Consider the following 24,833-nt stretch of genomic DNA (forward strand, 5'->3'; position numbering starts at 1 on the left):
TATAGATTGAAGTATGTAAAGTTTTGATTTAGGGAGTGGTATGGAAAGGACAAGGGGGATGTGATTAGCTCTAAAGTTCGGGATGCATTGAAGAAATTGTATATGGAGGGAGTGGGTTAAAATGGAGCTTCGAGTTCTAGTGGTGCTTCATTGTCTAGGGACTCCAAGCCAAGCGTTGGTAATGCTTCATTGTTTGATCACATTAAAAATTATAATAATAGGTTTAGGCAATACTTGATGGACAAGGACAGTGTGGAAAGCAAATTTGAGTTGGATAGGTATTTGTTGGAATCTTCTGAGGACCCTGATGTGGAAGATTTTGACATCTTAATGTGGTGGAAAATGAATTCTTCTAGATAACGAGTCCTTTCCCAAATTGCTCGTGATGTGCTGGCTATTCCTATCTCTACAATTGCATCTGAGTCTGTTCTTAGTACAGGGGGGGGTGTTTTGGATTCATTTTGTAGTTCACTATCTCCTAATACAGTTGAATCCCTTATTTGTACCCAAAATTGGTTGAAGGATGCAAAGAAAAAAAGATCAATTAAGGTTCGGGAGAGCATAGATAATGGGGAGGATATGGATGGTTTTGAGATTGACACTAGTAAATATATATATATATATATATATTCATTTTGTTTGTTGTATATATCAATTGTTTATTTATTTGCTCAATGGTTACGAATCATTTTATTTTGAATAGGATTGTAGAAATTGCACCGGTTAACTTAATGCCTATGGAGGAGGATCCAAGCACCGTTGTGTTGGATGATAATGAGTGATGTGCTACTATTTGCTTGGAGTTAGTTAGTAGTTAGTATTATGTAAGTATACTTGCTATTATCATTCGTTTGTGTTAATTATAAATATTTTATTGTTCATAAACGTTTTATTATTATTAATACGTGTTTATTTTGTTTTGTTTAGTATTTTGTAGGAGTTCTAGAATGATGCATGGTGCACAGACTTACTAGACAAAAGACTTACAAGAATTAGCATTCTTTTGCCTATATGCTAATTATATTTGTACATGTTATTGGTAGTAGAGTTTTCACTAATGGTAGTTATTTAGGTATTCATGGATGGGATTATCATTGGGGATACAAGCAATTAGCATTATTTTGCCTAAATGCTAATTTAATTGGTATATCTTTCTTTTGGCATTTGTGGATAGTGACAAATGGTTTTGTAATACGTTATTAAGTGGATATATTAACGCTTATTGACATTGACACATACAGTGACACTAATGATATTATATGCTACATGATAGTACTTTGGGAGTTGAACACTTATTGAGACAATTTCAAAATATTTTGCATGGTGAATGAAATGAAAAAAATTTGGATAGTTTGGATCATTACTATTTGGGTGAACATATATTTTTTTTTTATGTGAATAGATTTGTTGAACATAATTTTTTTATGTGAATAGATTTTTTTTATGAGAATAGATTTGTTGAACATATTTTTTTATGTGAACAGATTTGTTGAACAAATTTTTTTTATGTGAACAAATTTGTTGAATAGATTTTTTTTATGTGAACAGATTTTTTGCACACGCTTTGAATCATTACTGTTTGGGTGAACAATTTTTTTTTTTTTTTTTTATATACAGTTTCAGTTGAACAGATTTTTTTTTTTAAAAAAAATACAAAAAATAGATTGTTAATGTTTCAAATCAAACCAACCAAACTGATTAAATCGAGCTGATCAAACCACACCGCTATAGGTCGAAAAACCAACCCTAATCGGTATGCATCGGTTTTAATTATTAGAAAACCGATCCCTATCGATTCAGTAACAAATTTGAAAAAAAAAACGAGCCGACCGAACCGCGCACACTCCTAAAAATATCAAAATGTCAAACTAGCTACTCCAAAATAAGGCCCACTCCTATCAAAATAAATAAATAAGGCCCACAATCTACATCATCATTGCCTAATGCCTATCATTGGATGATAAGCGTTGATCATTGGGAGAATGGACATCCGTAGTCGAATCATCATCACCATCCTACAAATTAATAAATGCACAATGAATTAGATTATTTAACAACTTTAGTAACTAAATGACGCAATATTACTAGTCTATTACCAATTGAACACATTATATAACTACACGGATAACAAGGCAAATTCAAGTTAGTCTTCATATAGGTCATTGGTTCTTCCTTGTGTCTCTGTCTGAAATTTAATAGGTATTTTTATAATTGAAAAATGTAGCAAATCATAATTATTAATTATTACTAGATTCATGATATTATCTTATGTCACAAAACACATAATTTATCTTGTCAAAGGTATATTCAATAAATAAATATAAAAATAAAAAGGTTTGTCAAAGGTAGAAAATAGGGATCCGTAGGGATAGTTGAAATAAGGTAACTCTTAAACTACGCCGCCCACCTTGTTAATCTGAGATTGAGTGGCTTTGTAAAAAGGTTAGGTTGCTAGTTAGTAACATAGATGAACTTATAAACTATGTTTTTCACCTAATCTTAGATTGATACTATCTATGGTTTTCCAAAGCATTTGGAAACAAGCACTATATCTTAGAGTGCAGATTCTGAGTGACACCCATCCATGGCAACACAAATATGGGTGGTATTGTTGATACATAAGAATTTTTTTTTCTTATATTATATAATTAAAAAAATGATTTATCAAATTTAATTAGTTAAAGATCAAATTCAATCAATTACTTTGCTCTCATACTAGGAGAGAAGGTAATAAACTTCCCCATGGTCTAGCTTGGCATTTTCTTTATATCTCAGATTATGCTATTTAGATGGAGAATGTTCCATCTATTTTTTATTACATACTTCAGTTAATAAAGTCTTCAGCCTTTTTTCTAAAAAAAATGCTAAAGATGAGCTTTTATAAAGTTAAGGTATCATAATTAATATATTACTCTATTTTATATACCCATTTTTTCATCTAAAAAAAAGTGACTAAATTAGTTAAGGTATAGTTAAGGTATATAAAAAAATTAAAGTCATGATCACCTTGATTAACATGTAGAGTCCTCCCTGCCCTAATACATAAGAATTATTTTTTTTCTTATATTACATAATTAAAAAAATAATTTATCAAATTTAATTAGTTAAAGATCAAATTCAATCAATTACTTTGCTCTCATACAAGGAGAGAAGGTAATAAACTTGCCCATGGTCTAGCTAGGCATTTCCTTAATATCTCGAATTATGCTGTTTAGATAGAGGATGTGCCAACCATTTTTTCTTCCATACTTCAGTTAATATAGCCGTTTCTTCTCAATAAAGTCTTTAGGTTTTCTTCTAAAAAAAAAAAATACTAAAAATGAGCTTTTATAAAGTTAAGGTATCGTAATTAGTATATTACTTAATCTTATATACCCATTTATTTCATTTCAAAAAAAAAAGTGAGTAAATAAATTAGTTAAATAAAAAACTTAAAAAAGGTGAACATATCATAATGATAATTATTAGTATATTTGTAGACACGCAAAATTTGAAGAAAATAGACTTCGCAGGCTAAGTGAATTTGGGCTAGAACAAGCACAAAAGACCTGCAGGTCAAAAGAAGAAACCCTTGGACAAAATGGCCCACAACTAGGAGCTATGGGCCCAACAGTAAAGAAAAGAGGGAAAGCCCCAAAAAAGTGAGGCAACAGCCCAAGAATGGGTGCAGCCTGGAAACCTTAATAAAGGAGCAGAAGGCCCAAGAATGGGCTCAAGACCTAAAAGGCTAAAGCACCCAAAAGAAGTGGTAATGGAACGGCCTCATTCTGCCGCAGTGGGACTAAGTCCAGATCCCAGAATCCTTTCAAATATTGCTAAGTGTACCGTGTGTTATATATAGTACATACCTTGACAATTAAACCAAAGAGAAAAGGAAAGTGATCAGGGCAAGGTAATATTGGAGCTCTATCAAAAGGATGCCCCTGAAAATCACTCCCAAAGACGAATCTTGAGAAAATAATATATAGTTTATACCATTAAATTAAAAGGATAATCTTTGATATGGGATCGGGTTGTCATAATCATTGCATTAATAATATATACAAAGAAGAATATGAAAGAGAAATTTCCTAGGAAACTATTGGTAAATTGTCACTTTAGATAAACAGGATAATTGATGAGAAGTGAGAAAATTTGATCATTGAATTAATAATTAACTAGGGAATTGAATAAGAACAGTCCTGTAGGTATTGGAGTGGTCAATGACACAAGGAACCACATTAAGAACTTTGATAGTGGATACCTGAGTCATACCCTGAATACTTTGAAATCTATCATTATATCTTTGAGTCGAATCGTTCAAATGAAGGACTATAAAAAGTGACTAATCTATATATTACTAAAAGCTGAAGAGTAGCATTTATTGCAGCTAAGCTCCTGTTACACCACCTTATTACAACGTCATTCGCCACATAATTATTATTTATTTCTTTTTTATTTCCAATTTTCCTATAATTTTTTTACATTCACTTATTTTTTAAATATTTACACTTTCTTCAACATTTCTTCTTCTCTTACCTTTTCATCTTCTCATTACCCTCTACTTTAATATTGCTATTCATATTTCCCTTCATTTTCCTTTATTTGTCTCTTCTTATCCCTTTCCTTTTACTATAAATTTGTTACTCTTTTCCATTCTTTGCATAGTTTTCTCTCACAAAAAAGTTCTCTGCCTCTCAATGTTTTGGTGGATTTTTATTTTTTATTGTATCTTCGCTTTAGGTTGATAAATTTTTGTGTTTTTAAGAACTCTAATTTAAGTTGATACGATTTAGTTTTGTGTTTCAAGTTATTAATATTATTATTTTGCTCTTTGATTGTTAAATTTTATTCAATTACATTATAAAATATTAAAGATAGTAGATAAAAATAAAATAGTATTCCATTACTTAGCATAATTTGGATAATTTAGTGTTTATTGTTATATCTTTTAATTTTTCTTATTTTTTTTCTTCTCTTCTATTTTACTCAATATTGAAATTAAACCACATCCTCCTTATCATTAAATTATTTATATTTTCTCTCTCTTTTTGTTTTAAAAAATAAAAAATGTAATATTTTACTTAAATTCAAATAAAAGAAAATTGTGCTCATCAAATTGTACTCTTTTTTTTTTTTAACATTTACACTTTCTTCAACTTTTCTCCTTCTCTTTACCTTTTCATCTCCCCAGACATTCTACCTTGATATCACTCTTCCTCTTTCATTTTATCTTCCTTTATTTTGTTTCTTTTTATTATCATCATCTTGGTATAAATTTGCCATTCACTCTTCCATTCTTTACATAATTTTCTCCCACAAAAAAGTGGTTATTTCCCACTCTTTCTCCCTCAATTTTTTGGTGGATTTTTATTTTTATTTTTCTTGCATCTCTATTTTAGCTTGATAGAGTTTTGCATTCTTTAGAATTCTATTTTGGTTGATGGGATTTAGTTTTGTGTTTTAAGTTTTTTTTTTTTTTTTTTAATGACTTTGATTGTTAAATATTATCATATTGCATTATAAATAATTAAAAATAGTATATAAGAATGTACTATTATTATATTACATAGAATTATTTGGACAAGTTAGTGTTTATTGTTATGTATTTTATTTTTTATTTTTTTTCTCATATCATTTTATTTAACATTTAAATTCAGCCACATCCCCCATATAAATCATTAAATTATTTATATTTCCACTCCTTTTTTATTTAAAAAAATTTAAAATATAATATTTAGCCTAAATTAAATAAAACAATTGTCCACATTAAGTGGAGTAATGCTAGGGAAACACACATTCTCACACCCAATGCATCAAAGGAAGAATGAAATACAAAACAAATCAAGTTAGAAACACTAAATTTAAAATAAAAAAATAAAAAAAGTAATAATGCATATTTAATGTCATAGAATCATCATCAATTTTTTTGGAAAACGATAGGTTGCCAATGGAGAGAGAGAGAGAGAGAGAGAGAGAGAGAGAGAAATCAATACAAAGTAATAAAGAGTAGATAAAGGAAAAAAACCAAATGTCAATTAGTAATCGATGATTGGAAAACAAAGAGGTTGTAAGAAGAAGTAAAAAATAAAATAGAGATTACCATGTGGAGAACATTAAAAATTTTACAGTGTATTAACATAAATCGTTAAATTCACTGAAGAAATTAAATCAATAATCGACAATTAAGTTCAATCATAGTACTAAATTTGAATTTAAAACTAATCAAACTCTAATTATGGTATTAATCATAACTAAAAAAGAGATGTTCTCTGATAGTAGTAGAAATTACATGAGAAATAAAGTTAGAAAATTTAAAAATCCATTTTTTGACATTTCCTTTAACCTTATTTATAATATATATATGTAATTTTCATACACTATTACTTTCGAAAATCTAATGAACAATGCTACCTCTCATTTGTCGTCTTTGTTATGCAAATCATCAGTTAGTAAATATATGATAATAGTAAGAAGTGTTAGAAATGAGATCACTAAAAAATATGTATAAAATTAATTAGTCACTTTCATTATGGAGTAGTAGCCTATAATTTTATGCATCCAAAAAAGTGGAGTATAAAGAGTTTTTTTAAAAGTATGCGTAAAGATTCACTATATATGTGTGTGTGTGTGTGTGTGTGTGTGTGTGTGTGTGTGTGTGTGTGTAAAGGTAAAAAAAAGGAATATTTAAGGTTTTATTAACTTAAAAACTAATTAAAAACAAATGGTTAATAACTAAAATTATAGTATTAATAAAATATTTAATGAGACCACCCTAAAAAAATTATCATGCGCAACGCACAAGTTTGCAACTAGTGCAAGTAATTTTTCTATACAAAACTTTTATTTTATTTTCATGTTTTCTCGTCTACTTTTTGGTAAGTTGAAATTGTCACAAATCACAATGATTTAAGATGAAAGAGGCTTCATCGGGGATATTTGGCTTCTAGCATAGTAAGGGAGGGCAATATAGTAAATTAACACACATTTGAAATGTTTTAGCAAACTAGTATCTTGAGTTTCTAAAACTCGAGTTCTACTTAAAACTCGAGTCTCAAAGACTCGCTTTGTACTTGATGACTTGGACAGGAAATGCCAAAAAATGCCACATAGATCTCGAGTTTTAAGGACTCAAGTTCTATGAAATCAAAATCAAGTCTCTAAGACTCAATTTTCTTAGGCAAAAACATTTTTGACACAACTTTCGGATGATGAGATTCTAAAGCAAATTCCAGACAAGGAACCCAAAGAAAAAACATCATCAAAGAACCCAAAGAAGAAAAAACATCATCAAACAACGAATTCATCAACAAACCCAGAGAAGAAAAACATCATCAAACCACGAAAATTTATCAAACCAAAGACCCAAAGAAGATAAACCTTCGCCTAGAGTTTCACCGCCGCTGCCTCTGTTGTTCCTAGGTTAGGGAGATTTGGGTTCGTCGATTTTGGCACTTGAAGAATAACAGACCTGAATAAGAACAGGAAGAACGATCTAACGATGAAGAACAGAGGAAGGATTTGATGACGAACAAAGACGAAGTCACTCTGCGTCGCTTGCGGCAGCAACGTCGGCGATAGGACCGAGGAGCGGCTCGGATCATGGCTGATGCTCACGTGCTTTCAGACGTCGGTGATTTCATCGGCAATGTTTTTGACAGCCATGGTGGCGAATCCATTGAGCACGAATCTGACTTTGAACACGATCAAGAACGCTAGGTCAAAACTCAGAAGAACATGAGGAAGAAGTTAAAATGGTGAAACTCGAGTCTTATAAACTCGAGTTCCACGTGGATTTTCTTCCACATCATCTCCCACCACTTACAAATTGAGACTTAAAAACTGGAGTTTTATCTTGAAACTTGAGTTTTAGACACTCGAGATGTCAGTTTACAACATTGTTTTGAAACGTGACAACTAACTAAATTTTTTGATATTTAATGTTATTTGGAAAAAAAAAAAATTCAGGCTTCATCTAACGTTATCAAAAAGAGTGCATGAAGATATTTTACATTACAAAGAAAGTTAAAGAGGCTCTCAACAATAATCTATCAAAAGCTCAGATCCTCCCAAAATATGAGGAATCTTAATATCTTATTGTTTAAGATCAACTGAAGATCCTCCAACAATTGTCGCACCAATTTTAGCCGCTTCTCCAATTCTTATACTACCCAAAACCTTTGTTCCAAGCCCACCGGTCCTTTATTTGGACTTGGGCTCAGCAATTACTTTTGGTTTTCAACCCATACAGTCTTTTTTTTTCCTTTTCTGGGCTCAACCCATTTACTTAGTTCAAAACAATTTCGAATTGTACGTGTTAAGAAAGCAAAATTGTGTAATTGTGTGCAATTGTACATGAAATGAACAGAATTGGCCTACAACATTTTGGAAGGACTATTGAAAATACAAGCAAAATCTGAAGTATGAAATGAAAAGAACATAATCTAATCTAACATTTTCTCAATAGGGTAGTCAGCTGAAATTTGCATTTGCAGAACAACAGCACAGTGGTGAATAAGTCTGTTAAAACAAATAATAATAATAATAAAATTTAAAAAAAAAAAAAAAAAAAAAAAAAAAAAAAAAAAAAAACAGCACAATGCTGAATAGAGGAAGAGGACAATGCAATTGAGCTGCTGAAGTAAGTTGGAGGATGGATAGAAAAGTAATCTTATTGGCTTTTGGTGGGCCCTAGTGATACTTCAAACTCCCATTTTCTCTTGAAAACAAATAATATTTTTTTTGTCTTTTTTTTTATGGGAAAAACATTTTCATTTTCTATCCACCCACTTTTCAACCTAACCAAATAAAGCCAGTCCAGTTATTAATGAAATTGAAGAGATTGTCCCATGGCTAGACTCAAGTATAGGTCCATAGAGAAAGATTAAGGATTGCCTAAAAGGAGAATCTGGCATGATGAAAAATTTTTAATCAAACTAAATTTTGGTCAAGAAACTAAAGTAGATGTTAATAAAATGAAATCAATAATTGATAACTTTAGTTTTGCAAGGCATATTTTGATTCCCTGCTATGGGTAAATCAAGTGGACTCAACTTCGGTTGGAAAATGACATTGATATAGAAGTAACGGCCCAAAACTAACATTTCATCCATATTCTAGTATTCAAGGTTCATGAATCATGTTCGATTAGCCACTAAAAATTATCATTGCATGACATTTCAGCAACAAACAATTGAGCATATCAATGTCGATTTTGATATTAGATTGAAAATGAAAGAATTCAAAACAATTGCCGTCACATTTCAAGTACTATTGTTAAATAGCCTCTTACACATATATAATCATTTTACAAACTGATCGATATAAAGAATTCAACAAAATATATATATATATATATATATATACACACACACACACACATATATATATATATATATATATATAGTTGTCACAAAAAATTAATTACATAAGATTCCAAATTGGTGGACCTTGTGGAACTAATAGTGATGCCAGTAGAAAATTCATATATGAACAAGGAGTTACTAGCCTAGGATTTAGTGGCAATAGATTCACGTGGTCAAACTTTAGCTGGGGAAAATGAAAACATAACATTACGGGAAAAAAAAAATTATGACCAATGGACCAAAGGTTGGAAGAAAGGTAAAGTTACAAAGGTAAAGTTACAAATTGGTCTAGTCCTCGTGAGATTCTTGGTTTTCCCCAACCAACTCTTCACCCAAATTTGTTCATATCAACCAGATTATTAGCACGGTCATAAATTAATTCCACTTCTACCTTAAACAAACAATTCACCAACATGCCAAGAGCCTAGTAGCTCAACTAGCACTTTTTTTTAATTAAGAAAAGGTAACAAATTTTATTATAGGATTATACATACATCCATGACTTTACTGATACTGTTACGTCAACAAAGTTTTATGCTGGTATGGTTAGAGACTAGTGGCCCCTCACAAGCTTGATATCCCATCTCCAGCTAAATCATCCCTACTGTAAAGGGAACAAGGAAGCAGAGTTTTTAACAAAGCTTGGATACACTTAGGGTTTGACTTTTGTTAGGCATAGCTCTCCTCCACTTAGGGCCAATTGCCTTGAATTCATCGAATTCATACTCAAAGTTGCCCCCATTCCAGCTTCCTCCTTGTACGTCTGCTAGCAATTATAATAAATTGTTCCTCCAGCTGGAAACAATAGACATTGTCTCAATTGCATTTTCCTGCACATGATAACAATATAATCATATTGCAAAGCAAGGAAGAAAGAGAAAAAGTTAGTTTTGGGAAAACAGAATAGAGGAATGATGAAATATGAGTATATAAGTATGATATTCGGTTTTAAAAGCATGCTCAAAACAATCTTGAGAAGATCCAAATAGAGTCCTCAATGTCCAAAGCTCCTTTCATCCGTGATTAATGGCACCAAAGACAGTGAGAGGTCATTACAGGGCATGGTTGGTCATGAACTGTCTAGTGTTGCCCAAAAAAGATATCATCCAAGCACTTCAAAGGCAAGTTACTACTAATCTGCTCTGTTAAAAGAAAAAAAAGATAGCGAAGCATGTGTCGCATCTAGCCTTTTCTAAATCATTATGGAAGTCATCAGAATGTATGAACACCATGGTGGCTTAAACCACTTATATCAGTACTGATCATAAAATCCTGACAATCCCTTCTCTTCAAGTTCAGGAGCTTAGTCTCCTCGAATTGACTAAGTAGTCTAAGTTATCTTTCAATTATCTTGGCTCATATCAAAAACCTTAATAGAATATTGTATTTTTAAATGTCCTAATAGAGATAGGTACAAATGATTTTTAGTGAAATACTTATGAGGACAACCAACAAGTAAAAAGACTTAACTATAGATGTCCACCGCATGATCCAATAAGCTGTTGAAGTCATTTGATAGAAGCAACTATTCCATAAGCACAGGAAAATCCATGGCCTCACCTATTGGTTTGCTGGAAGTGTTGTCATGTATAATATACTGATCAAAACATGTAAATAATGTACAATATGGTTCAAGTTGACTGACAACTAGATATTTCTGAGGGGAGAGAGAGAAAACTCAAGACAAAAAAATCAACATGGTTTTATTGCAATCTTCAAGAAATCTAATTATAAGCAATATGGCATATCTAAAGTCATAACTTGATCTCAGAAAAAAATGCAATCAGGGTCTAGCTCAATTTGAGTTGAATCTCAAGATTATGGGGTACAGTAAATTGGAATTTAAGTTCATGCACAATTCCAATCAGGACAAACTAAATAAATAAATGTCATTGATTACTTCTCAACATTGAAAAATTAACTTAAAAAATAATTTATGATATTAACAAAATATAATGGACTTTAAAATTCCAGGTTCACTTAATGATAATGTTAAAAGCCACAGTCATACATTCGGCATTTCTTCCCATAAGTTACACATACACCTAAGGGTGAACATGATACAATAAAATGACTTTTGAAATATATACAAAGAAAGAGCCCTAATTATTAGAAAACTGACAAGTCAAAAATTTATACTGGAGACAATGCAATAATAAGAAGTAGACCAGAATTTTTAAATACAAAACAACATTAATGGAATTGATTGAAACAAAAATTTGAAGGTCTACAAATGCTATGCAGCAAAATATGATGCACCACATGGAAATAGAAGTTTCCACCAAAAATGAAGGGATATCTCTATGATATAACTAGATATTTGGAAATAGCAGTTTATTAGAAAGTGGTGTTAGAGAAAAAAGAAAAGAAAAAAACAAGGACATGTGAGAGAACACACAATTTATTGTGATGTTACAAGGGCATTCTTGGACCACTCTGTGCCAAAGTACATGAACACTAATTGGGAAATGAAGGATAACCAGCGTTTGTAAATTGTATATGCCCAACAAATTTAGCAAATAGTATGGGAAATTGGAAGTAGAAAAAAGAACAAAGGAACATTGATAGGTTTTGTTGGAAGAGAGAAATCAAAAGAGAAGTAGATGAGAAATGAGGGAACTCACAAATTTCGATGACATAATTGCAATGAAATCAATTTAGAATTCCCTCTATTGTGATTCTTGGACTATCAACAACATTCCACCGATGGGCCACTCCCACTACTTCCATATCCATTTCAAAGCAAACAGTAAGAAAAAAAACATCTAGCTGTTCAGAACTCCTAGGATTCACATCGCTATAAGATCTCTTACCTCAATCACTCTGGCAAACTTTCATTCAACACCACATGGAAAGGGATCTCACTTCTTGCTTTGTTGGTAGGTAGTAGCAGTTCTTGTAACTGAACTTCAGTTTTTGAAGAGATGAAAAGTTTCCCCAACACATCTGGAAAGGCTCCAACATCATCACAAATTTAATGCCTCCAACAAAGGACATATAGGTGCCAAAGTTGGCCCAACAACTTAGATCACCAAAGAAGGTTAGGCTCCTGGATTGTGGTATGTGAGGTATCCTTGGGATTTGAAAAGAATTCTCTGATACATCAGAAATTACTTTTGGCTCTTATATGTCAAATTGTCAAGTGCTACCTGTGGGTTACAAATATTGATACAATGACATCAACACTTGAAAACTACATCTATCAGAATATCAAGATGGAAAATATAATAAGTAACAGGTTCAAAGGATTTGTAGGAAAACTGGAAAAGTGAGAGGGAAAAGAGGATAATTACCACGAATGACATACTTATTGGATTGAATTTATAATTCATATATCAGACAAGAGGAGAAGATCTGAGTAAACTTACTAACTCTTATAAACTTCCTCTAGCTTGGGAGTATATTAAAAATCCATAATGTAATTAATTGTTCTCCAGCTGAACACAATAGATACGCCATCCCTAGTATCTGCACGTTAAGGCAACATATTGAACTCATTAAATAGAAAATAACCAAAAACAAAAACAAAAAGATTTAGGGAAACTGAAGAGAGAGAAAAAAATGGGAGCAATTACGAAAATATTCTTAGGTCGATATAAACTATAAAGTAAGCTATAAGAGAAGAAGAGAGGATGAGCTAGGAGAAAACTTACTGGACATCTGTCTTAACAATGTATATGATCTTCAAATTGCTTGTTTAATGCATTCATTGATGCAGAAATTTGGATTATGGCAAATCTTGGACCACTCTGCACTGCTCCCCTTTGCACATTTTTCCTTTAATTAGGGGCAATGACAAATAAGTTCTTCTAACAAGGTGAGGCATTGCATGGCTCGTGTGCCGTGGAAAGATACATTTAGATCTTGCAATTGTGAAGACTCTATAGTTGAACAGTTGAAAGGTCCTAAACATTCAGGAAAAGCTTCCATTCCATCAAATTCCTTTGATTCAGAAACTAGAAGTGGCTAGCTCTTATACCTTAAGAATTGCCAAGCGTGACCTGTGGATTAGAAATTTTGATATATTGTCCAATGATGCAATGACATCAACACTTCAAAAATACATATTTAAGAATATCAAGATAGAAAAGATGCAATGATGTCAAAACTAATTACAAACTCACCTTTTTTTAATTTTTTTTTATAGGTAAAATTACAAACTCACCTTATAATTGTGCAGGTCTTGGAATTTGTTATTAGTATCGGAAGAAGAAAATTTTCTGAGCCATACTTTATTTTCAGCAATATCATATTCTTTGTTTCCCCTGTCTTGGGATTGGTCAAGAAGAGCAAGTCATGGTGGTTATTGATAAAGGGGTGCATTAAGGCTAACAAATTAATGCCCAAATAACAACATAATTAAGTTCATGGTAGTTAGTGATTCTTAATTTTCGATTTCATTTTAGCTTAAGTTTTGTTAACTTCTAAGAATGAGCTAACAACTATAAATATAATGCTAGGATTTTAAAATGCAACTAAAAAGTTAGATTTCTAGTAAATTGAGGAATTATAGGATAAGTTGTCCCCCCACGGCCCTCCCCAAAAAAAAAAAAAAAAATGATTATTAGTTGACATCCTAGAATAATATAATATTTGCAAATTTTAAAATATCAATCACTTGCATAGTATAACTTTTTCCAGCACATTTAAGCAAGCATTAGAATTAAATATGGAAAACAATACAATTCTCAAGCATTAATTATGTCAGTGGAAGGGGGGATAAGCCTTCACAAGCAAGAGAGTTGAAGTACTTGAACTTATTGGTGCATTAGTTGAAGTACTTCAAAATTCTCTCAATTAAAAGAAACAAGTAACAAATAACCCTACAGACACATCATGCCCAAATTTTGTGAATAAGTTGAAGAATTGGTATTTGATGCTATAATATACACACACACACATATATATAAAATAAAAAGTAAGATTTGGAGAACAGAAAAAGTAGGAAGTCTGTTTTACACGGACATACTATTGGCTTTCAATGACATCACATAAAATTCAGTTGCTACCAGTTGAATGATCCAGCTATCTATTGGTAATGGACACTCTTGGACCTCCAAAATGGGTGAGGCAATGTGTGGGAGCAGATGGACCAGCTTTCTGCAATCATAAGTACAGTATGCAGTTTTTGAAGAAAATTGTCAGTCTTCATCAAGAGCAGAAGATTAGGGCCATCAGTAACAGATAAAGTAATTTTAACTGCTGAACAGAATTTTAACAACAATAAACAAAGTGTTATACCATGCAATAATGATTCTGAATAACCATCTCATATGAAAACAATGCAGCAGCTCACATACCTGACAAGCATAAAAGACTCGGGAGTTCATCATTTTAGATGCAAGTTTCCAGGTATTAATATCCAAATGATTTGGCGAATCATTCTACTAAGGTAAATCACTAGTCCAAACAATCCACTAAAACATTCGAAATATAAATATGGGAAAAACAGTAAGCAGAAAAAATTTCAAAAGCAAATTTCACACCACAATCAAGAAAAAGATTAATCATTTCCCCCCTTAACTTGAAAAAATCCTACACTTTTTATGCATAAGGAACTTTTACATGATCTTGAAATCTAAATCTCTCCATTTACTTAGTTGGATTTTCAAATTTTCAAAATGGATAAGCTTAATGTATGCAATATTGATTGGCAATGATTGAATGGTTATATAAAGAACAAAAGACATAATTAGATTCACGAAAAAGCAGTGGCAACACATTATTAATTTAAAATAGCAAAAACAGTGAAAAAAATGAGGTTGGTGATGGCATGCCAAGCATACCTTCATGCCTAAATTGTAAAGGGCAGTACATTATAATGAAATGGTCTCAAATGTTGGAAAATGAGCAAAAGATCTCACGAAGGCTTTCCTCAGTTGACTGAGAAGCTACTACCAACACCAATTATGCAAAAATAATTTCCTAAAAATATAACGGATTATCAATTTTTTTTTTCTATTGCTAAGTAACAGGTTAGAAAATGTTGTTGGAACAAAGGGAGGAAGGAGGGGGCAATTGAAATGAATAATACACTTATTGGATTGAATCAATACTTTATATACTATAAAACATTAGAAAATTGAGAGAACTTACCAACTAAAACATCTGTTGGCTTGGGAGGGGATTAAAACATCATAATATTTAATTTTTCATCCAGCTGAACACAAGAGAATTGCTGTCCCTAGTGCCTGCAAATCAAGGCAACATATTTAACTAATTGAATAGTATTTTAGGTCTATTAGTAATGCGGATCCAGGTGTTATTAATTCTGCTAAATAAGGATGGGAATCTGAGAGTAATTTGAGGTTCATTTTGGAGAAAGTATTGAAGTAGAGCAAAGTATTTAGTCTTGGAACAATTATGCTAGAAAAACTGATCTCCCTTTCTTTTCTCAATACTACAAAACTTTTGTTTTTTCTTTTATTTCTTATAAATTTTATGAGGATTAATGGACTTAAAAAGGAGGTTTCATAGTCATTTATTCAAGGTGTCAAAGTGTGGCAAATATGTAATTCACTATCTCATTCTTTCTTCTTTCATTTTTTATTTTTATTTTTAAGTTTGTTGTTATCTTTAGTAATTTGCTTTTGGATTCTGAATAATTTACAAAGAAACCTCGCAGGTGATACAAGAAGTGAAGCTACAGTGACCCAGGCCTAAGTCTGATAGCAAAAGGCATAGAAAACCATAGAAAACCCAACATGCAATTTCAATCACTTGAGCTGCTGCTAATCGTGTGTCATCTTCACCCACCACACACAAAACGTAGCACAGATAATTGTTACAAGTTTGAGCATCAAAATCTGATTAAGAGTACTGGCCCTTATAATGAAAAAGCATTCAGTTTGACAATTCAGTTTGAATCTGAGTTTGACAATCAGTTTGAATCTAAGTTTCTTAAGTACAAAAAGACTAGGAAAGCTAAGGAAAAAATTTGCAAGTCTATTTTGTTGCCATGAAAATTTTACATTTATTACTCTTAGATTTATTTAAGATTATTGTGGTAAATATGTTAAAAGTTATGTTATAGAATGAACAGTTTGAGTTGTTAACAGAAGCCCATTTGTGAATATTTATAATTCATTAACCTCAGTTTCTACTATAAAATAAAAAGAAGAAAAAAAGTAAATTCCAAATCAAATTATCCAAATGATTGACAGAATTTGCTGTTATTAATGGTGACAGTGACACAAAGGCATTTGTAATTTTTCTGACTAATGGCAAATAAATGACTAGCAATCACTTTTTTATATCCATGTCAGCAACTAAAAGAGTCACAGCAAAGGGCATTTCACACTATTCAGGCTGAGGCCGCTGAGCTATAATAACACCAAAAGCACAGAATGACTTTCATGTCAAAGAGTGTCAAACCAAAATTCAGTGATTTGACTGCACTCAACATAACTCTATAAATTGTAGATATGCACATTGGCTACAGATATTGTGACACTACAAATATATATAAACTGAATTTGGTTTTGTAAATCACCATTTATGAAGTGAATTATGTATCAATATCCCAAATGGTAAGAGAAAGCAAACCTAAAGTGCCTTTGCGACAGTTGTCATCAACTTAATTATTTTCCCAGATGCGAACTTTCTGCCAGCTTCCTGAGTTAGTCTTCAAAATCTTTGCAATGTGGGTACCTTCAAAAGGTAAAAACCATATATAGATATATAAGAACTGTCAACACCTTTAGTGCTGTCTGAAATTTTTTAAGTTAAAATTTGCTTGCACTAATAGAACTGGGGATCACATAATTTCATTAACAGTGAACAGTAAAACTGACCTTCACCCATGCAACGTGAAAAGAAAATCAGCAAGACCCTCACCCACCCAATTTCTCGTTCTTATGCAACTAAACTCTATTTTTCTACAATAAACTGACCCTCATAAACTGAGCAATTATAACCTAGCCCAAATCTACTGTCAAGTTTTAGACAGCCCTAAGCAAAAGAACTGATCCATGAACTCTTACAATATCAAAATATGAAGGTTACAAGAAATGCTGAGAGAAAAAAAAATTTTAATTTGAAAAAATTGATAAATCCAATATTCCAAATTTCCCAATCTCCAGAAAATTTCAATTTTCAATAAATTGCAGAAAGAAAATAGCTTAGCAAACAGAAACTGAATCGCAGCAAGACAAATTGGTAATAGAGTCAGCTATTTCAACAACCGAAATGTGGTTGACCTAAATTGTACAAGTAAACTATGCTTTTAGCAACTTTTTAAGTCTTGTGATGATTTGCAAAAACCAAAATTTAAATAGCAGCAAGACAAATGACTGCAAAGAGTAATTTCATAAATTGAAATTTTCAAGTATTAACAGAGTGGTTGGTAATATTAATATCTACTATTTATTTCAAGAATCATTAACCAAAATTGTAGCATTTATACATTTTCTTAGTGGTGTCCAATTAAGTATTAATACTCTCACCCATTACAAACAGAAGAGGATATAAGGTATATGTAAACTTACAAATTGGGAAATTGAATAAATGGATTGTGGTCAATCTGATTGTTTAATTTGGGGCAACCATATATCATCACCGTTTTCAATTTGGTGAGGCGTCGCATGGTTTCCTCAGTGGGCAGATGCACCAAGTTCTTGCAATCCACAATATACAGCTCTTGAAGAGAGGAATGGTTGCCCAGCCACTCTGGTAAAGCTACCATTTCACCAAATTCCTGTATCCACAGAATTTCAAGGGCTTTGAAGTATTGAATTTGGTCCAGGAACAGGACAGACCCATACAATTTGAGCTTTTGGAGGGAGGGGTGAATGGAGGAAGTAGAAGGCAGACAATCCCCATTCTCCATATATTCAACAGACGATGTATAACATTGTACCACACTGGGTAGTGTTGTTATGGACGGGACACCTGGCAATGACCTCAGCTTAGGACAATCCTGTACTACCAACTTCTGAAGGGAAACGCAGGTGTGCAGTGAATCTGGCAAATCTCTCAGTTTATTACACCCTCTAATAATCAACTCCTCAAGGCAAGGAAACACCAACAACACCTCACCTACACTTGTCAACTCCTCTGCATCCTTCCACTCTTCTAAGCTACTCATAAAAAGCAATTTGAGTATTCTCAATGCCGGGAATAATGCAGTAGTATTTCTGTAACTCCCTTCACTGTAACTGTAAAACTCACTTCCTATACTTCTTACCTTCCACATTCCAAATATCTCAAGAACCCTAAGACTGGGTAAATGCCCCAGAGTGGGAAATTCTTCACATTTTGTACACTGATTCAAATAGATATGAATCAAATTGTGATATAGCGACAAACCAACCCATGATGGGAATTTCTTTCCTCCGTAGAATTCGATTCTCAAGCTTTTCAAATTTGGGTGAGGCTGGAGGCCTTCCAACACCTTTTCATCTTTATCATACCTGTCCACTGCTCTTGAATATTCCCAGTATAATCCCAAGTTGGATATTTCCTTTTCTGTTAATTTTGCACTTTTGGCTTCTTCCTCATCTTCCACGTACCCTAGATTGTAAATGCCTATTTCTCCTCTGAGATTCTTCAATGGTCCCAATTCTTTGATCCGATAACCTTCATCTCGACCCACACCAAAAAATGGCAATGTTTGAAGGCAAGTCAACCGCCTCATATTTTTGTGTAATCTATACATGTACGATAACCCCATCAAACCAATGATATTAATATGTCTCAAGTTAATCAAATTGCTTAGGTCTTCCGGAAGCTTCATGAGTTTAGGGCATTCTTCAATTCTTAAAGTTTGCAGATTGTAGAGTTTGGTAATGGATTTTGGTAATTCCTCAATTTTAGTATGTGAGATGTGAAGAAGCCTCAAATGTATTAACTGCTCAATTGAATTTGGCAACCCTATTACATTATGCCCAAATAATTTTAAAACACGTAAGCATTTAAAATTTGATAACATGTCATCAAAGTCTAGATTTTCTGAAATCAATGTGCGCATTTTTATGAAACCATCTCCACTAAATGAAGTTCTTGGTGTTGTTTCACCATCAAGTCGGACAAATAAAGGTTGTACTTTACTAACATTATCCACAGAATCTTCCTCCAAAATTAGAATTTCAGATTTTGAAATTGAGATAGCAAAATCATGCACCAAATCATGCATTTTGCAACTAATAATCTCACCATAGGCATCCTTTGTAGCATTTTGGAAAAAGGAAGTGGCCAACAAAATATTGAAATACATGTTACCAATATCCTCCATCATCATATTAGCTTCTTCAGATGGTCCAAGGAACCCTTCAGCCATCCAATGCTGAATTACTTCGTCCTTTTTCATGTTATAATCTTTAGGGGAAATTGCACAATATGCGAAACATCGTTTCAAAGATGGTGTTCGAAGATGATCATAGCCTAACTTTAATATGTGACACACTCCATTATTATCATCATCCAATAAATCCCAATTTTTATTATTTTGAATTGATAGCCATTCACCTTTATCATGTATAAAGTACATTATTCCCCCTAAAAATCTTGCAGCCCATGGAATCGTTTTACATTTTTTAACAATCTCCTTTCCAATTTTCTCCAAATCTAGAGTTAAAAGTCTTTCATTTGCAGATGCTCTTTTCTTGAATATGGACCAACAATCATATTCTGTTAATTCATATTGGGGAAGAGTCTCCATGATTCCAGTCACACTATCACAATAGGTTGGTTCAACAATGTTATTTCCAACATTTTGATTAACTTTTGAATCATCAAGGAAGGAGTCTATCTCCATGTTAAAGCTAATCTCAGGGATCGATTTAATAAACTCTGCTTGAAGATCATAACTAGCAATGTCATCTTTAAGTATATTTAATGATTCGTTGATGGTCTTAATATTTTCTGCCATATTGAGGGGGGATACAATGCAATTGGAGAGTAAATAGGAGCTTAGTACCTTCTGCTGAAGAATCTTATAGCCAAACTCATCCAGCACATCATCAATGTCATAAGCTACATCTCTAAGCTTTGCTGACCAGCTCCTCAAAAACTCATCACTTACTAGTCTTTTCTCAACATCATTTAACACAAGTTGAATCTGGGTTAACAAGATAAGAAGGTCCATTAGCCCCTCCTTGAAACCCCGCTCTAGACTAATATGGTCCTCTATAACAGTTGATCTCAACTTGGCTAAAAGTCCCTCCACAACAACATTTAGTATAATTTCAGCTCTGTATTCTTCCTTTCTCTGCATAAGAGAAAATATAATAGAAAGATTTGTAGACTGTAGATTGTAGAGTGCAATTATATTATAAATAAACAACCATATGACTCCAAAGGGGGAGGGGGAGGGGGAGGGGGGAGAGAGAAATAAACAACCATATATAGGTAGGTCTAGATATAAAAGTATATAAGTGAGGCTAGATAAAAACTAAAATGACAAATTTTCCCTTCTAAATTTTTCATAGAATAATTAGTAGTTAGTGACTAAGTGCCAAGAGTCTTGTTGATCAACCGGTTGACATCGACTATGTTTCTAATTGAGATATCCAGGGTTCAAATCTCCTCTCCCCTATTGTAACTATTAAATTGTAAAAAATTAGTAGTCAAAAAAATTGGTTGTACAAAGATTATAAAATTGGCTAGACTACTTAATGTTCTTCTAGGGACACACAATTGCTCACACACTTTAACACAACTTACACATTTGTCAATGTGTGATTAAATTATGTCACTTACATATATGTCCACCATTGGAACTTAGAGAAAAGTAATCTAATCACCGCTTGCCACATGTCTAAGTTGTGTCAAAGTGTGTGTGCAAGCGTGACTTTTTGACATCCCCCCCCCCCCCCCCCACAATATCTTCTTATAACAAAAATTCATTAATGAAATTTAGTATAATGTCTTACTTGATTCAAACATTTAAAATCACTAATTGAATTAGTTATCTCAACCAAAATTGTGGCAAAATATAAACTAACAATAAAATATTTACATCATTGATTACAAACATCACTCACCTTTTTAAAGAGTCCACTTAATGTGTCATCCTTCATTATTGAAGTTGAGCCGATTTTCCTCTCCTCAACCCTTGAAGTTGATGCACCTTTAAGTTTTTTGTTAGGCTGTCCAATATTTAGAGAAGTTTCTTCTTGGACTTTTTTAGGTACTTTTTTACAAATATCAATATCGTGACCTTTAACTCCAGCTAAGTGTGCTTTAATCCTTGTAGCACCCCCAGCAAAATTACACTCACAGAATTTACATTTGAAACAACCATTTAGTTCTTCAACATACTCCCAAAATCGATCTTTCTTTCGAACCATATTTCTTTTGCCTTACAATAAATAAAGAATATAATATTAGGATTCAAAAATTGATAGTAAACTTGGATCTATAGAATAATAAAAAATAATTTAAAAGATATGGATCTATAGAATTATAAAAATAAGCTTTTTTATGAAAAAAAAAAAGCTTTTTCTAAATTTTTAAAAATATTATATAATTATGTTATGTCTTTTTCTCTTTATACTCTATAGCTCATGCATATACTATAAATATAATTAAATCAAAATCACCTTAACTTTTTGTACGCCCTCTAAATTTTAAAGGCTAGATAAGTTTCTTCTTCTTTTTTTTTTTTTTTTTTTTTTTTTTTTTTTTGAGGGAAAGATAAGCTTCTTCTTGAACAATTTTAGTAGCCTTTTTACAAATAACGATATCATGATCAATAACTTCAGCCAGATGTGATTTAATCCTTGAAACACCTCCATCAAACTTATGTTCACAAAACTTATATTTTAAACAAAAATCTATTTTGAAAACATTTAAACAACAATCTAATTTCTCAACATGTTTCCAAAATTGATCTTTCTTTCTATCCATATTTATTTCTCCTTATAATAAATACATAAAGAATATCATATCAAGATCAAATATAAATTTATTTGCAAAAAATAAAAAGGATCTATAAAGGAGTATTACAAAATTTTTCTTTTTGAGAATCAAATTAATTATTTTTCTCTCTCTCTCTCTCCCAATTATATATATATATATATATATATATATATGAGAGAGTTCAAACTTCAAATAAAATAAAATATTAAAACAATTGAGAATTATTTTATTCACTTAATGAAATTAAGAGCACGCTTTAAACATTATAGATCCATACTCATTCCAAATTGGTCTGTTTTCTCAATAGTGGTAAATATCAAATTAAAATTTTCATCTTATTTTAATTGTTGTGTTTAATAAACTATTTATTTAGCCTAGAAAAATAAAATCAATGGCATGTTAAGAGTGAACTTACTGGATCAGTATACAAACAGGTAGATGCAGCAAGTGGACACCAAGAGAAAGAGAAGAGGTAACAACGTCTAAGAAGAAGAGGTAGGATGAAGAAGAGAAGTAATAGTGTAGCAATTGTGACTTGTTTGATATCCTTATACTCATTCATTTCAATTTAATGTTTTTACGTGTATAGTATGTATATTGTTAAGAAAAATGATATATCGACAACATTTTCATAACTGCTAAACAACAAATCTTAACTAGCAAGTTATTGCTAGGTAAAAAAGTGATATTAGTGATGTACCCAGATTAAAACTAGTAACGACGATGGTAAATTTAGTATTTCTGAATTGTTAATTTGTAAACCCATTGTAACATTTTGGAGTTAAAAGTAAACAAAATGATTTTAAACTCTTATTGCTAATACAACATTTGATTAAGGTGCCCTTAATTTATTGTTTGACTGTGATAGGTAGAAAACAAATTGAAGATGCCTCCAAGAATTTTTTTCCAAGGTAGTCCCTTAAGAAATTCATATATTGCCGACAACAACAACAACCAACAAACACGGCTAAACCCACTGCCTAACATGGTTTAATTTTTTTTGTCTTTTTGTAATGTCTTGTTCAGTGTTCACTTACTAACCCAATTCAAATATTCAATGCCATGACCCCATCTACCCCCACGGAAGAGACAAGAGCCAATCAACAGTTTTATATTTTACATACACTTACCCAAAAAGACAAAAGCTGAAAAGCCAATTTATATTGTCAAAAGATAAGAGCCTGTCTAAGTCTAAGTCACAACACAAGTCATCAGTAGTTAGACTATGAGTATGAGATAGAGAAAAAGAGAGAGAGAGCGCTGCTCTCAGTCAGAGCAGTGATGAGATAGAGAGAAAAACAGAGAGAACTGAAATACCTTGATGTTGATGGGGCTGAGGTCGGGGGCGGCGGCACGTTGAAGGCTGAAGTTCTTATTTTCCTATCTCGCCGTCGCCGTCGCCTGCTCTGGTTTTGCTGTTGCTGTGTCGCTGACTGCTGAAAACCCTAATATAGTTTATAGAAATTTTATTATTATTATTATTATTATTATTATTAATATATTTGTTGATTTGAAAATCTGTCTTGAGTAGCAAGTGAGGATTTTTTTTTTTTTTTTTTTTTTCTGTTGGGTTTTTATTTGGCATTTGGGCTTGCTATTATTATAATTTTTTTTTCAGATTTTAGTTCATAATTTTTTTTTTTTTGCCTTTTTCTTTTTGTTGGAAATGTACTAAAATATAGAGTTTTTTTTTTATAAAAAAAATTTAGAGCGGTCACAAATCTTTTTTAAAGATAGATAAATATAAAATTTTAAATTATTATATATAATTTTTTTTCAAAGTACAAAAAGTCAACTCTTTTCCTTGTATCAATTGGATAAGGTGAAAATGTATGGATGCATTTGTATGGATCTCTAATTCATTGTTTTTGTTCAAGACTGGCTATTATGAAGCATTTAAAATCAAAGCAATACTATAAAAAAGTCTAACTTAACAAAAATATTTTCTTAGAGCATCCGTAGCAGCTGATGCAAATATTATGCCATTTTACCACATCAAATGCCTACTTTATTATTTTACCATATCATTTTGCAACATTTCATTTATCAGATGTTTTATAATTCAATTCTATACATTAAAATAATATTTACTACACATTAAAATAATATATTATCCCCTCCCCCATTATCATCAACAACAGCAATAGCAACAGCAACCCACACCGCAAATCAACAGCCACAGCCCACAACCACCGGCCACCCCCACAGATCAACCACCGACCACTAATATCAGCCACTGCTACCAAAAAAAAAAAAAAAAACACTACAATCAAAACCCGATCAACCAAAATCAGCCAACCCGATCAACCCAAACTCAAACACCAATATCAACCCAAATCTCACACCCACAACCCGATCAACCTACCACCATCAACCAAAATCAGCCAACCACCAACAATCAAAACAACCAACCACCAAAAAAGAGAGAGAGAGATTGGCGAGATTGGAGCGGTAATGACGATGGCGATGACGACGACGATGACGATGTGGATGATCGGAGTGGCCTCGTCCATGCCGCTTGCGCCTCTGACGACGATGACAGTGGCGATGATCCGATCAAAGTGACGATGATCGGAATGGCCTCGCCTATGCCGTTTGTGCCTCTGACGACGATGACGATGGCGATGATCA

At 32.2% G+C, this 24,833-nt stretch overlaps 1 protein-coding gene across 9 annotated transcripts; it reads right to left on the bottom strand.

The window, feature by feature from the left end:
* Positions 1 to 9,616: 9,616 nt before the first annotated feature.
* On the bottom strand, positions 9,617 to 22,917 carry LOC126702848 (putative disease resistance protein RGA3). Of its 9 annotated transcripts, none has more exons than XM_050401708.1 (13): positions 22,618 to 22,917; positions 21,326 to 21,642; positions 17,831 to 20,550; positions 16,890 to 16,994; positions 15,441 to 15,535; positions 14,586 to 14,644; positions 14,314 to 14,444; positions 12,998 to 13,323; positions 12,713 to 12,812; positions 12,158 to 12,493; positions 11,969 to 12,067; positions 10,815 to 10,915; positions 9,617 to 10,174 (listed from the first exon to the last, which is right to left on the bottom strand). In XM_050401708.1, the coding sequence occupies exons 2-4, from the start codon at positions 21,629 to 21,631 to the stop codon at positions 16,964 to 16,966; spliced, it is 3,057 nt and encodes a 1,018-aa protein (XP_050257665.1). In that variant the 5' UTR covers positions 21,632 to 21,642; positions 22,618 to 22,917; the 3' UTR covers positions 9,617 to 10,174; positions 10,815 to 10,915; positions 11,969 to 12,067; positions 12,158 to 12,493; positions 12,713 to 12,812; positions 12,998 to 13,323; positions 14,314 to 14,444; positions 14,586 to 14,644; positions 15,441 to 15,535; positions 16,890 to 16,963. The 9 variants fall into 9 exon arrangements, with proteins under 9 accessions (XP_050257665.1, XP_050257666.1, XP_050257663.1 ...); XM_050401709.1 differs by having other exon boundaries at positions 11,969 to 12,064; positions 12,998 to 13,345; XM_050401706.1 differs by having other exon boundaries at positions 12,998 to 13,345.
* Between the last annotated feature and the right edge of the window lie 1,916 nt (positions 22,918 to 24,833).

This window comes from Quercus robur, chromosome 10, assembly GCF_932294415.1.
Source record: "Quercus robur chromosome 10, dhQueRobu3.1, whole genome shotgun sequence".
NCBI lineage: Eukaryota > Viridiplantae > Streptophyta > Magnoliopsida > Fagales > Fagaceae > Quercus > Quercus robur.